Genomic DNA, 14,960 nt, shown 5'->3' with positions numbered 1-14,960 from the left:
TAAAGTCTTAACTAAATGATTATATCACAACGAAATGCTCTATGAAAATTCATTATCCTCACGTGTTGTTTGTACTTGGAAGAAAATAAAATCATTGCAATGTGTACTTTTGTCACGCTTTTATGCATTTACTTTCTTGTTGTCCATTCAAAACACATGTTGATGGGCTAAAAAGAATTATCCTCATACAGTCCGATATGTAATAAACAAGTCTTAAAAAGCCTATAGCATGATAGAAGAATATTGTGATCTTCCTAGGGTTCTATTTGAGTGTTCCATGGCAGTACTGATAAATATCTATAGGACTTCTAGCTACAGGGGGTAATGTCTATATAAACATGTGAAGGTTATCATGTGGCATGAATGACCTCCATATATTAACATAGGATTATTGTTTTCTAACAAATTGGCTTGTTGAATAACATGTTGGATAACTACATTAAAAACATCCTTTCTTGTGCAACTCATGTTTAGTTATTGATTTAAAAACAAGTCTTACATTCACATTCATTGTAGTGGAAATTCAACTTTCTTAAATGTGCACGTATGTAATGTAATCAAGATCTCTCAACTTCTAGTTATTATTGTAAAGCATCTATCGTGTGTTGTATTGTCTTGTAGATGGAATGGAAAGCATTGGTCACATTTTAAGCTCATTATACATTGTTTACATCCACTTATGTGTAACAAAAGCATTGAGTAGATGTGAAAGTAACCTAATAATGTTGGTAGTATTCAATGCATTATATGTTGTACGCTTTAAAACTTGACCTAAATTCTAAACAAATGCTAGCGTTTGTATAGCTTATCATGATCATCAACACATCCTCATAATAACATATAAGATTGTCAAGTATGGTATAGGTGTCATTTGGCTTGTACATATGAGCATGAGTAATAAGGTAAGACGAGATTGATCTCACCTTTTCTTAGCTTGACACAAAACCATTTTGTGAAGTACCGATAGATTTTGTGAATGTTCTTATGCACCATGATTTGTGTGGACAATGGACGTTAAACAAAGCAATTGATTGTCCAATTTTCAAGAAAAACCTAATTTAGCATTTTGGTTATTGAAAAATGGCGAGTTTCAATTTATGAAATGAAGTTTTGCATGATTATGTACAAATTTTGAGATGTTTTACAATAAGAACCTTTAGCTATTGCTCAATATCATTTGAACAAATAACTATGTGAATCTAGATGGAGATTTGCAAATTTTGGCAAAAAAAGAAGAAGAAACATGCACTAATTAGCAATGCCATTGGATTTTGTTGTTTGATGACATGATGAGAAATAGTCTCATGTCGCGGCCGACATGATGAGAAATACTCTCATGTCCCTATTGACATCATCCATAGATCCTCAACAACTACTCTAATGAAGAGTCAAAAGACTTACAACTTGAGTAGAGCACCACTTTGGAGACAAATAATTTTGAAATGTTATGTAAATGACGTACAAAAGAATAGAAGAGAAATATATTCTTAGCATAATAAATCATTGCCCTGAAATTGAAATCAAAATCAAAGGAATGTGATATACAATATACTTGCACCTAAAGTAGTACGATATAAGAACTTGGAAATTATCATAATTAATAAAACATTGCTTTGTAATTGGAGTAATGATCAAAACTAGTACTATATAAGAACTCAGAAATTGGAAGTTGAGACATAGACATAGACATAAACGGAGAGAGATGGAAGGTGTAGAGTTTTTAGATGTTCTTCTTGTGCCTTCTGGTCTTCTCATCCTAATAATCTACCATTGCCAACTCACATATCGTGTTCACACCTTCCCAACCACCACGATCATCGGCATCAACCAAATCAATCGCCAAGTTTGGGTTCAAACCATGATGAAAGTAAGTAATCATATGTCACCCTCTTCCTCTTCCTCTTCTAAGTTCTCTTGTTTTTTATAGTAGACTTGGTCACAACATCATCCATTCCCATTTTCTTTTCTAACTTCTTGCTAATGACAACTTCATCTATTAAGTCACAAATTCTACTTTCTTGGTCTCATATTAAATCTTTGATGTTAAATATGTTGATGATAGAGACAAACTTCTCGACAAAATGTCTATTTATGCCGAACTCAAGTTATAGGACAAAAATCAGGATTGTGTCTCTAGAGGAACAAATTTATCTTTTCATTATAGTCATTGGTCAGAAGTCTTACACATTGTGAATATGATTCCCATTTCCCAATAATGAAGATTAGGACCTCATATTATGTGACCTACTCTAGTTCATAATTGGCATACTTACCTTGTGTATATTTGTGTGCGTGAGAGAGAGAGAGAGAGAGAGAGAGAGAGAGAGAGAGAGAGAGAGAGAGAGTAATAAATACATTAATAGGACGGTTTGAAGAATGGAGTGCTTGCGGTGCAAACCTTACGAAACAACATAATGGCATCTACCTTGCTCGCCACCGCAGCAATCACGCTTTGCTCAGTCATTGCCTTCTTAGTTAGCAATGGTAGTGAAGGAAAGATTCAAGAAACAAGTCTACTACTCGGAGACAAACGAATAATCACATCCTCTATCAAGCTTCTATGTGTGTTAGTGTGTTTCTTTGTAGCTTTTCTTTGTAATGTTCAATCAGTGAGATATTATAGTCAATTGAGCTTCCTTGTTAGCATACCAATAGAGCCTTGTGCACAAGGCCTTAGCCTAGAATATGTGAACAAAGCCATCGTAAAAGGTGGCCAATTTTGGTCCATTGGGTTAAGAGCATTTTACTTTTCATTTCCTTTGTTCTTGTGGCTTTTTGGCCCCATCCCAATGTTTAGTTGCTCAACTATTCTCACAATCTTGCTTCATTACTTGGATACGTCCAATGAATTCAAGCAAATGTCAAATGTCAATCCACAAGCAAACATTGATCAAATATTATGATGAGTATATATATTCTCATGGAAATAAAACCATAGATGATGCATTGTTCACAATCATGAACAATTAATGCATATCAATTTTTCATTGAACCATCAAAGGTTATGAGTCATGACAATACATCTTATGATCACAAGAAAAATTCAAGACATACTTTCAATTTTAGTACTGACACATGCATAATGTCAAATCACCGATATTTGTGGTGTGTGTCCCTTTATTACTTCCTTTTCGATGGTTCACTTTTTGTTTTTTGTTCACGTTTGAGATTGTAGCTCCACATGTGCACACACCTTGCATAGTTTAAAGAACATAAGGAATATAGCTTATTCCTTGGTAGCACTTTTATGACAATTTACTTTTACAACAAAATATTACAATGTTATGCGACATATTGAGGCCCAAAGTTAAATAATGAAAGAGCATGCTTTCCTCAATGTGAAACAAAACCAAACACAAATTTGAATATTTAATAAGCTAATAATTAGCGAGAGGAGCCCATTGGTGCACTCTTCCAACCTAACATAAAGTACATATACACTCCAACACTATGGGAGAGAGCAACATGCTTGTAACTTCAATTGTTGGTACACTAAACAACAAAGTTCTATCACTATCATAAACCCTAAGAACCAGTAACAAAAGAAAGGCGAAAGAAGATGAAGAAATGCACAAGAAGGAAGGTAGTTATCCATGTCAAGGGTTGCATGCAATCAAGAAATCATCTACATCCAATGAGACTAATCTTTATTGTAATTGATCCCATAAGTATGCATATGCTCATGATGAAGATCATTAACATATAATCAAGGGATTTTTTTGTAAATGGGAGACCACCATTGGGAGAAATGTTCATAAAGGATATCCATATGATTACGAATGTTATCCTACTCATTACGTTTCTTGTGAACATGTTGGCAACAAAATGTTCCATTTTCCTATATGTACAATAATATGTCAACAAAACAAGCCACTATATCAATAGTAAATTGTGATATGTTGTCTCGTATTTGTGAATGTCTTCATGAATTGTTTTATATGAGACAACGGAACAAAGAGATCCTTAGTAATGAACAAGTTAGTGATGAAAACTTGTATGAAAATCCACATGAGTGAACATGCTTCTTAATATAAGTTAACCTCACAACTAAAAGGTGTTTCTTTGACATAAAACAAAACACTTCATAAGAAGAACAATTGTGTTAAGGGAAACCCTCACTTTGGGAGCTGGATTCTGATTATTCTTTACACTTTGGGAGTAATGGTGATGATTCACATGCATCTGATGCTTGGTATAAGAAGTTGCTTTCAAGTGTGGACTTAACTAAGGACTTATTTTTAGCTGTACATACCCAATTATGCAAAGCTTACAAAGGAATATGCTTGTTGATGAGGCTGAGAGGATGCAATATGAAAACATGTTTGTTTGGAATTATTTTGTGTGTTGTAGCTGATATGCATTTTTAAAAGTAATGGAAGGATATTTTGTTTTAAAAAAAGAAGAAAGAAGACCAAAATAGAAACAACATTTAGAAATAGAAAACTAATTTAAAAAAAGAAAGAAGAACAATTGTTTTCAATTTAAAATAGAAATGATTATTTCGAGATCACCAAAAACATGTAGAGGTAATAGCTTTCAAATTGGGAACTAATGGCCAACGTAGCATTGCATTTTTAACTTGGAGTAAAAAACCAAAGTTTTTTTCATTTATAAAAGGATGTTATTATGACAAAGTTTATGCAATATAATGGTGGGTCCAATCTAAAATGAGTTGACAACAGCGGAATCATTAGTACTTTGAGTTTGTGATCAAGTCCACAAGACACGTATCTAACAATTTTCTCATAAAAATGGCTTCTTTTAGAACTCAGAATGTTGATATGATGACTTTCCTTTTGCAGAGTACTACAACAATCCTAACACATTAGACTTAGATTTGACACAAAGGGCAACCTTTGTAATCATCATTGAAGCACCATAAGATGAAAGTGAAATTCTATTGGGCATGTCTACAATCAAAGAGAATCCTGAATATATTCCATGTTTTAATAAGTTAAATATGCGTTAGGTTTTACATATACACTATCAAGAGAAGAAACCTACAAAATAGTTAACATTCTCTAGTTTGTGGCTTTTATGTATAGAGTTAATTATAACCACAAATGCCCACAAGCTTTTAAGGCTCCATCTCCCTAAATGCACGCACAACCTTAGTTCTTGAGTACTAGTCATGAGTCGTGAAATGATATTCTATTGTGCTAGCGATAAATATTTCATAACAATCATATTTTTTGCATATATATACCATGTTGTATTTGTAAAGTCTATGTGAGTTGAAATTCGCTCACTTTTATGTGTTTGTTAAGCATATCTCGTAGAGTAGAAGCCATGTGGTTACAATAGAACAAATATTAGCTTTTAAATATTTTCACATGCTTGTGTTAGTGTATGTTTTTGGTTATATTTAGTAGATATCGTGGTATGGTGTTTTTGCATGTGTTATGAATCACTAATCAAAGCCTTAAGGATATCAATATGCTATTTCTTGAATAGACTATGGTTTACCCTATGTTCTAGAAGTTACTTCCAAGTTCCTATGATTTTGCTCATTGGTTAACTACCTAAGGTTGGATTCATGTTCCTATTGGACATTATAAGACGGAGTACAACAAACCGTGTAATATGAAAATGACAAAACAATTTTACTTTTGAGTTCACCCAAACAATGGAGGGCTTTTAAATATAGTCTTAATGATGATCACATGTTGGACATAATCATTTAAAGGCCTAATCGCTAAACTAAGGACACAAGATTTAGGCTAACCGTATATTTCAAGGCGCACTCAAGAAATATAGTGTCTCGATGTTCGAGAAAAAGATGCTCTCACTCACCAGAATCCAATAAAAAAATATTGAACGAGTAAGGAAAATATTGTTAGACGTAACAATTTCAAGTAGACCTATATCCATAAAAAGCACCAAGTGTTGGTGTCGATGTCCACGTGATCTTTACAATCTGTTCAAGGTACAAGAGGGAGGGGAGAAATTTCGTAGTAGGGCGAAATATTCAGCCGTAGGTTACCAATATCACCGGGTCTTGTTAATATGAAGACGGAAAATTTGTATAGAGAAAATTTAACATGCGCACATCGAGGTTTCATGGTGAGGAGGAGCCAGGGCGGGGCACACGAGCGTGGTGTGAATGAGCCAGAGCCAAAGCATGAGCATTTTATAATGTGGGCATCAATGGGAAAGGGTAACTGAAACATGAAACATGAGACACCAAGACAAACTACAAACTAGATTTCTATGTTTGTGTTTGTGTGTGTGTGTCTGAGAGAGAGAGAGAGAGAGAGAGAGAGAGAGAGAGAGAGTAGATTTGGATGGAAGGATTGGAGTATTTGGATGCCCTCCTTGTGCCAATTGGGCTTCTCCTCCTCATTGTATACCACTGCCAGCTGGCTTATCGGGTTCACACCTGCCCGGCCACCACGGTCATCGGCATCAACCAAATGAATCGCCAAGTCTGGGTTAGAACCATGATGCAGGTACATCCTCAATCCATTCCAATTCTTCTTCTTCTTCTTCTTCTTCTATTACTTTTGTGAGTTTGTCCACCATTTCTTGCCATCCTCTTGGATTTCTTACATATTGATATGATATATGCATAAAGGTTGTAACCTGGTGGCTATTGTTTTTTATATGCATGCATGCATGTATACATACATATAGATGTTATTTGCAAGTTTCATATTTCCCTATTATTGGAATGCCCCTTAAGTTCTCGATAGCGGCTTGTGACAAGTCCGAGGATATACCCGAAAGCTCTCGACGGGTTCCACAAGATATACCACCAAGATATATATATATATATATATATATATATATATGCCTTAGGTTTCAACCCGGAATCACAACCACTAGAAATATCCCTCCACTATTTGGAAACATGACCACAATGCACCTCTCTCTCTCTTGGACATACACCTATGTCTCCAAGCAATACAAGAATTGCCCTGCTCCAGTGCTAGGTATTTGGTTTTCAATATTAAAAAATTACCACTATAGCAAGGGTATTCTTGTACTTTTGGAGAGCTAAGGGTAGTCATCTAGAAAATAACCCCAATACACCAACATGCTCGAGGTACTTGGGTCACGGTTTTTCTCTTCTTCTTTCTAATCATAACGTAATATAATGTTTTGTTTTAATCATAAGTTACAAGGTCAAGGATGTGTGTATGAGAGAGAGAGAGAGATCATATGTTCATGTGTCCTCAACAATAGGATGGACTCAAGAATGGAGTGCTTGCGGTTCAAACGTTACGAAACAACATAATGGCATCGACCCTCCTCGCCACCGCGGCAATCACACTATGCTCTGTCATTGGCGTTCTAGAGAGCGGTGGTTATAACTACGGAAAAATTGAAGAGTCAAATTTATTACTAGGAGATAAGAGAGTTGTCACATCTTCTATCAAGCTCTTATGTGTATTAGTTTGCTTTTTAGTAGCTTTTCTTTGTAATGTCCAGTCAGTGAGATATTATAGCCATGTAAGTTTCCTTGTAAGTATACCTATAGGTCCTTGTGCACCCGGTCTTAGCCCAGAATATGTAAACAAGGCCATTGAAAGAGGTGGACAATTTTGGTCTATCGGTTTGAGAGCTTTTTACTTCTCATTTCCTTTGTTTTTTTGGCTCTTCGGACCCATTCCCATGTTCATTAGCTCTGTGATTCTCACGATTTTGCTTCATTTCTTGGACACTGCCAAAGAGTTCAAGCAAACTCTGGGTGTCAATCCTCAAGAGCATATAGAAATGTTGTGAGAATTTGTTGATACCATATATGCATATGAATGTAAAGATCAATGCTGATCCAGGTATTGTTCATGATCGTGAACAATCAATTCACTCATATTGTACTTAACAATGCATGAATTATGAAGTTAATGAAGGTTATGACATTCAATATGATTTCATGTTCACGCAAATGCTATATCAATTTTCAAACATTCATATTATCTTGGTGTCCGTAAAACTTCGTTGTAAGAAGTTTGTTTTTATAAATAATGTTGGTTAAAGAGGACTTCCTTTCTATTGTTCTCTTTCATTTTTTGCATGAGTTCTTCTAACTTATAAAGCTTGGGAACAATTTGTCATGAAATTGAATCTTTTAAGTATATTATGATACTTCATTCTTGGTAGTAGTCGTAGAACTGTTTAGTTTTGGACCAAGGAACTCCAATGCAAAGCACATGGTGATGCATTCACATTGTCCGTTGTATAGTGTTTTGCGCATAAAAGTATTGTATGGTGCACATTAAACAATGTCATGTATGGTGCATGTTAAATAAAGCCATGTATGCCAATGAATTCAAAACAGATTTCTAATCTTAAAGATATTTTCAATAGAACAACTTTAGTTCCTTGTTTGTTTTTGCTTGCTATTTTTCTATAGAACTAGAAACTCATCTTTTTAACAAACAACTTTTGGAACTAGAGGTTGCAAAACAACAGAGCTTTATAATAAATAAAGCATATTAACCTTTTAGGAGGATTTTACCTTGCACATACATATTGGGAGCAATAAAGATGAGAAGATTGTTTGTCCCATGTTTGGATAAATCACTCATATTCTGAAAACAAATTTAAGCTCCACATGAATTTCCGATAATAGTGGGTTTATTGAGAGGATTTGAACTTGTAGTTGTGGCCTCCATATTTTGCAACTCCGTTCTTACCAAAAGATGAGAAGCAGGTATCCTAATAATATTATATCATTCTTAGCATGATATTATCATATATATTTTTCTATTTTAAGGTGAAACAACTATATTTGATAACAAATTTATTTCTTATTTGTTTTCTAAGAAGGGTAGATTTAAGAGCTATATTTGTTAACAACATTATTTCTCACAACGGTAGATTGCAAGAGGGCTATTGTCCTTTAGTATGCTTCATCATCATCATTGCAAATTGCAATCGTTGTTGGGCCACCATCTTGAACTATGGCGAATCATAATATTCATCATTGCCAATAATTTTGATGTGCACAAAAGCATCATATGTTTCCCTTCGGATTAAAACTCAATTTGCTTGCATTAAATCATGCACATCAAAATCACAATCATCTTGTCACTTGGTTATGAAGTTTTGGAGACATATCCCGCCTTGGTTGTGAAAGTGTTTATTTGGTGGTGGATCTATGATGCCCTTCACCTCATGACTAATATTGGTGACCTAGGTAGATAATTATGCATAATATTCTCTAAAACTATTATATTTTCCCCTTAACTATGCTTGTTAAATGTCCTTAAGTGTAAAATGCGTGTGCTAAGCATGTTGAATTTGAGTTACAATGGCTTGATTTTAGTCAAAATTAGGTCCCAATGTCATTAAATTACACTCTACATGTGAAATTTGAGTAGGACCATTGGGACTTGAACTAGGGAAGGTTGGGTAATAGAGTTGTCAAATAAGGTTTTCCTCTAAATTGCTAGTTGAATGTGGTGTTGAGGTCAATTTAGAAGTTTGTGTGGATAAACATTTATTAGAATCCAACCTTTTGTATTCTTATGTATGTAATTTACTTTTGTGTTTGTGAGAGAGAGAGAGAGAGAGATTCTATTATCGTCTTCAAAGTTCATGAGTGGCTTATCTATGTATTAGCCTCTAAGTGTACATATTTGTTTTATACCATGTGCATGTACATGTGAATAGCATGTATATATATGCAGGTTTAAGCATGTGATTATGTGTATGTGTACGTATTGTATGCATATATTTGAACATGAGTATATGTATGTAAGTTTGCAAGTTCGTGAGTGTTGTGTATGTATGGGTATATGAATGCGTATGTATATGTGTATTTGTATATACGTGTGTATGAAAAAGGAAACGTGTGTATGTGTGTATGTGTGTAAGCATAAGTGTTCATATGTGTGTGTGTGTGTTACATCTATATGTGCAATTGAGTGTGTTCGTGAAGGTATATGAGGGGTACTTAGGAGAAAAGCAGTTCTTTTTGCTCGTGGGTAAGGACCCTAAGGGGCATACAAGTGTGAAAAGGGAGGGTGACGTACAAGTAACATGATCACGTCAAATGGTTGGAGGCCCAACGTCAAGGGTCTGTTGTCGAGCAACATTCAACTAGATATGGGCTCGGTTACAGCTCAAACCGAACCGAACGGTTAAGGCATGGTTTAAAGGTTTTTCAGTTCCAAAATAATTAAATGGTTTGGTTTGAACTATTAATAAACGGTTTGGTTTTAGTTCGGGTTGGTTCTAAAATTGGGGTTTATCAGTGTATAGGTTTAAGTGGTTTGCTCTAAAGGTTTATAGGTTTTTGGGCTAGCTTTTTTTATCCCTATAATGTTTATGTAATTTAATGGTTTAATTAATATTTTTTATTGATTTAATTCATTTAGCTTAAATGTTTATTTAAACTAATGGCTTAATTAATTCTTTTTTATTCATTTAATTAATTTAACATAAATGCTTATTTAATTTAGTGTATTTCTATTTACATAGTTAGTTTTTTAATTAGTTTGACTTAATTGTGGTTGGGTTTAAACTTTTTATTAAATGGTTCAATTTGGTCAAATTTTCCCTAAACGGTTTTGGTTTACCTTTTCTTAAATGGTTTGGTTTTAATGGCTTGAAAGTTCATAAACGGTTGGTTTGGTTTTTGTTTTATATAAATGGTTTGGTTTGGTTTGGTTTCAAGGCAAAGAAACCGAACCGGGCCCATTGGTACATACAACAGAAAAAACTATAGTGTTGCCTTAGGGAACTAAATAAGATTAAATAACAAAACTAAAGATGGTTAAAGGGATACCTTGAGTTTCATCATAGGGAGACTATGACCAATGGCCATGCTACCTTTTGTCATCCTAAGCTTCCTACACTCTCATGAGTCGTGATCCTGTGTCAAACTGAATTTCCACAAACTTGGACCTTGAATTCCAAAATTACCACCCATGGCAATGATCTCTCCTTCTCTTATTATAGGTTTAAGAAGGGCCCTTGCCAAGATAGTAACTTGTATCAAGAGTTAACACTTGTCCTATACACTTGACTTTTACAAAACTACATTCCTCGGTTCACTATACCACATTCTCATCCATGTATCGTTTGTATTGTGAACCGTTGTATTGGTTGTGATGAGCTTGCATCTTGGTTTGTTGTTTGAGCAAAAGGTATATGTTGGAGAGCATTTGAATTAGTAATGATACTTTCAAAGATAACATTTTGTGTTAAGGCAAAAGGCAAAGTACCCATGGAAGTGTGTGGGAGTGATAAGAAAACTTAATAAACTCTTATAAGGCAACAAATACAATCTTAGTATAATAGGCACAACTAAATCTAGCCTATGTTGACTCCTAACGTGGTTATTATCTTGGGTCATTAGAAACATGTTAGGGCAATATTAACATGACTATGAACGGTGCTAACTGCTCATTTCTTTTCATGATGCCCATACTTTATAGTGACATCATTTGGTTTGAGAGGGCTAGACACACCAAGGGCGAGAAGGATATCCATATAATGTAACAAACACTTAATCATTTTCATGAGTTGTCAAACTTTGAGAAACTTACACAATAATATGCTTGAATGAGGTATCCCATCTTGAAATAATGATTTGTAATGAACTTGAAAACGTTAAGTTGTATTCATCAAAGCCTTGATCATCAACTTTACTGAAGCTCGATATTGTTGATAGTTCAATCAATGTTCTCATATGCCTAGAAATACAAATATTATTATTAAAATCCAAAGCTTTTAGGGGTTTTTTGTGATTTGTGTTTCAATAGATTTTATTATGTTTGCATAATGATATTATTTTCAATATCAATGTAGCATGTTGACATTAGTTGAGTCCATGTATGGGGGATGTCCCTGCATATGTCCACAAAACCCCCAAGCAATGTAAGTAGCACATAAGAAATACTATTTGTTTGTCTTTGTCTCTAGAGTTCTCCTTATTTCTTGCATGTATTGATTTCAAATAATATTAGTTAGTCTTTATGCCTTTGTTCTATAGATAAATAGGCATAGGAAGCCATTTAGTACGAAGAAAATATGAAAGGGAACATTGTGTGGTCGCATATATCATGGTGCCTAAGCCTGAAAAACACAAGTCATTAAACATTGTTGTACTTACAACTTCTAACCTCTTCGAATGAGTTCTTTTAGGACCCTGACTATCTTGAGAAATATGAAAGCCAAATTTAGCTTTATGCATAGAAAATGATTCTTTTTAACTTCACAATATGTTATTTTTGGCACCCGAAAATTGCAGATTTCATTATGTATAGACATAGTGACTTGTTTTTATGTATCCTTTCTTTTATATTTAGTGCTTCATAGGTTATCATAGGGAAACTCTTGTTTAGGATTGAAATATGTATGCTTTTAAATTTAGGAAACTATTGATCCTTTAAAGCGATACATTTTTAAAAACAAGCCATCCTACTTTTTAACATTCCACAAACTATAGTCATGCTTATTTATTCTCTTCTCTCTCTATCTCTATCTCTCTCATAAATAATACATTCCATTAAGAAGGAAAAACACCACCATGACTAACTTACAACAAAGTATAGAACTCTTGAGATTTAAATACTACTATGAACTCAATCCCACCCTACACACCAATTCAAATGATGAATATGATGGCATGTGACCATGCAATGTTGTCTCTCTTAATGGTTGAGATTTCGTGACTTCGCTAACCCTGTAAATTGCCACAAAAGAAGTACTTTTAACAATATATTTTCTTCAAAGAAATTTTAGACAAGCAGGCAAGCAGGCATGTAAGGTTACAATGCTTGCTTGATACGTGGACAGAGTTATGCCACAAGAAGCTGCAAGAAGTGCAAAGAAAGACGTGGAACAAGGACGGAGCAAAAGGTTACGCCCAATACGCGTCAATAATTGAGGTGACAGTGTTCAAACCTATGGCCTTCTATACCCAAAACATATGCACTACTAGATGCTTGCTTGTTTGTTGTGTGGGCCATCCCTAACAGTAATGGTTGAGGGCCAACGTAAGTTATCCATTGGCGTCAACACAACTTGGTTGGCACCCGATCTCTCATTACTCAATATCGAGAAGGGCAAAGGGCCTAGAAAGAAAATCCCAACTTGAAAATCAAAAGTGAAAGCATTACAGATATCCCAATTGAACCATAGCCCCCAATACATTAAGAACTCAAAAATAATTTAGAAATGAGACATCACTCCAATGATCTCTATATTCACAAAAACCCAATTTAATAAAGATAGTTTTAGATCCTTCTCCTTTTGATAGTATGTTATTTTGCCAACTATGGGTTTTTAAAAAAAAGTCATTGTTGGACTTGCATTGGGATCCATCAAATTATCTTTGGAAACATACAAATCCTTCGTCTCATACTAAATGTTTTCAATTTTTTCAATATTCTGTGAAGTTGGGACGAAAGTTGCTCTTAAGTAGGAAATTTCATCCGTCATCCGCTATGAAAGTGTTGTTGGCGAATGGGGCCTCTTTAATGGATGCATCTAAATATTGGAAGTGGTTATGGAGTATGCAGATTCCCAAGAAGATTGTCCTTTTTCGTTGGTTATTGATCCATTATGCACTACCGGTTCGGGCTTGGTTGCGGCAATTAGATAGTAAGTCATGTGGTTTTGGTTGTGGATGTATGATAGAATCAATTAAGCATGTATTGTGGTCTTGTCCTAAAATTATGCAAATATGGCAGAGAGTATTAAGGTTGTTGATATTAATGCATGCTAATTGTGTGGTCACTTGGGGTGCGGTTAGGTGGGGAATTCTAGAGGAACAACTATTGTTATATGAAAAGGAGGATATAGTGGAAGCTTTTCACATAGTTCCTCCTCATATACAAATGGTTCAACCTTTTATAAGTGATAGTTTGCAATTTAGGGATGACATTATATGGAAGACAATTTCATCTATTCTGATGTCGGTAATTTGGAAGGCGCGATGCACATCAATATTTGATAATGTCACTCGGGATGCTTCGGTTATAATTGTTGAATTATGGTTGTTACTTGTTCATACATTACGCGGTCAGTATAAAAGTTTCACAGGCAATGTTGATGCCATTTTCAGGAAACAAATGCATTTTAAAAGGATATGGACCTCTATGCTCATTTTTAGGGAAGATGGAGATCACATAATTTGGATGTATATTGTTCCCGTCATTTTGGGAAACAATGTCTACTACCTTTGTTTATGGACATTCTGTTGTTACAGATTTTGTGTGCTATAGGTTACATTGAATTCTCAATTGTAGTTTGGGAGGAGTAGATGATAAAAATCTTGGAGATATGGTGTACAAATATGTGTAGTTCTTGCATATACACATCAAATTGACTATGAGGAATGGCGTTGGAAAGTTGTTGTTGTTGCACAAGTTGCAAGATGGATTATGAAAGAGAGGCATCCGTCAGAGTTTGAAATCCAGAAACAAAAACAACAAATTGCTTGAAGTTTAACTAAAAACATTTCTACTTTCTGGCATTCAAATGAAGCACTTCTTACAGATGTTGTTACAATGATAATGTTTCTATTTCAATTTTATCAAGCAGTAATTCGGAAAAAACAACCATTGATAAGGTATCGTCAATGTTGTAGCATTTCTCAAAGTTTGTGCTCAGAGGAAGGATCTTTGTGAACATTATAGAATACATGCATATATTGTGAGAAAAGGGTTGCTTGAAAAAAGCTCATATCTAGCAACTATAAATGCGTCAATTTCAGGTTATGCACAAGAAGGCCGAGTTTATGAAGCTTTAAAAGCTTCAAAAAGATGCAAAACAAGGGCATCTCTCCTTATTGCTTGATCACCCCTTATTGTTGGCTATGCTCAACAAATCGGCTATGATGAGGGTAGAAGGGAATCGGTTGGTATATATATTTGTTTATCCAACACAACTTTTGTATTTCTTAGGATTTAATAATACCAAGGCGTATCTTTTTAGGAAAAAAAGAAAAAGAAAAAGAAAGGATAGTTTTACTCTAGTCAAAGACATTCACAATGATTTGATAT

At 34.5% G+C, this 14,960-nt stretch overlaps 2 protein-coding genes across 2 annotated transcripts; both read left to right on the top strand.

The window, feature by feature from the left end:
- Positions 1 to 1,693: 1,693 nt before the first annotated feature.
- LOC147859734 (uncharacterized) lies at positions 1,694 to 3,010 on the top strand. Its single transcript, XM_087324787.1, has 2 exons — positions 1,694 to 1,867; positions 2,364 to 3,010. The coding sequence occupies exons 1-2, from the start codon at positions 1,703 to 1,705 to the stop codon at positions 2,901 to 2,903; spliced, it is 705 nt and encodes a 234-aa protein (XP_087180913.1). The 5' UTR covers positions 1,694 to 1,702; the 3' UTR covers positions 2,904 to 3,010.
- A 3,221-nt stretch (positions 3,011 to 6,231) lies between these two features.
- Positions 6,232 to 7,954, top strand: LOC147859733 (uncharacterized). The gene is made up of 2 exons (XM_087324694.1): positions 6,232 to 6,449; positions 7,186 to 7,954. Exons 1-2 carry the CDS (start codon positions 6,285 to 6,287, stop codon positions 7,723 to 7,725), a joined length of 705 nt encoding a protein of 234 aa, XP_087180820.1. The 5' UTR covers positions 6,232 to 6,284; the 3' UTR covers positions 7,726 to 7,954.
- Positions 7,955 to 14,960: the final 7,006 nt, after the last annotated feature.

Source organism: Azolla caroliniana, unplaced genomic scaffold (genome assembly GCF_043228905.1).
Source record: "Azolla caroliniana isolate FFs.n. ecotype wild unplaced genomic scaffold, voAzoCaro1.0.p SCAF_9, whole genome shotgun sequence".
Classification (NCBI taxonomy): domain Eukaryota; kingdom Viridiplantae; phylum Streptophyta; class Polypodiopsida; order Salviniales; family Salviniaceae; genus Azolla; species Azolla caroliniana.
The sequence above is the reverse complement of the archived record's forward strand: the minus strand, read 5'-3'. Positions and strand labels throughout refer to the sequence as shown.

Coding starts and splice junctions, on each gene's coding strand:
- LOC147859734 (XM_087324787.1), top strand. CDS start 1,703: ATGGAAGGTGTAGAGTTTTTAGATGTTCTTCTTGTGCCTTCTGGTCTT. Junction 1,868..2,363: donor GGGTTCAAACCATGATGAAA/GTAAGTAATCAT, acceptor ATACATTAATAG/GACGGTTTGAAGAATGGAGT.
- LOC147859733 (XM_087324694.1), top strand. CDS start 6,285: ATGGAAGGATTGGAGTATTTGGATGCCCTCCTTGTGCCAATTGGGCTT. Junction 6,450..7,185: donor GGGTTAGAACCATGATGCAG/GTACATCCTCAA, acceptor CCTCAACAATAG/GATGGACTCAAGAATGGAGT.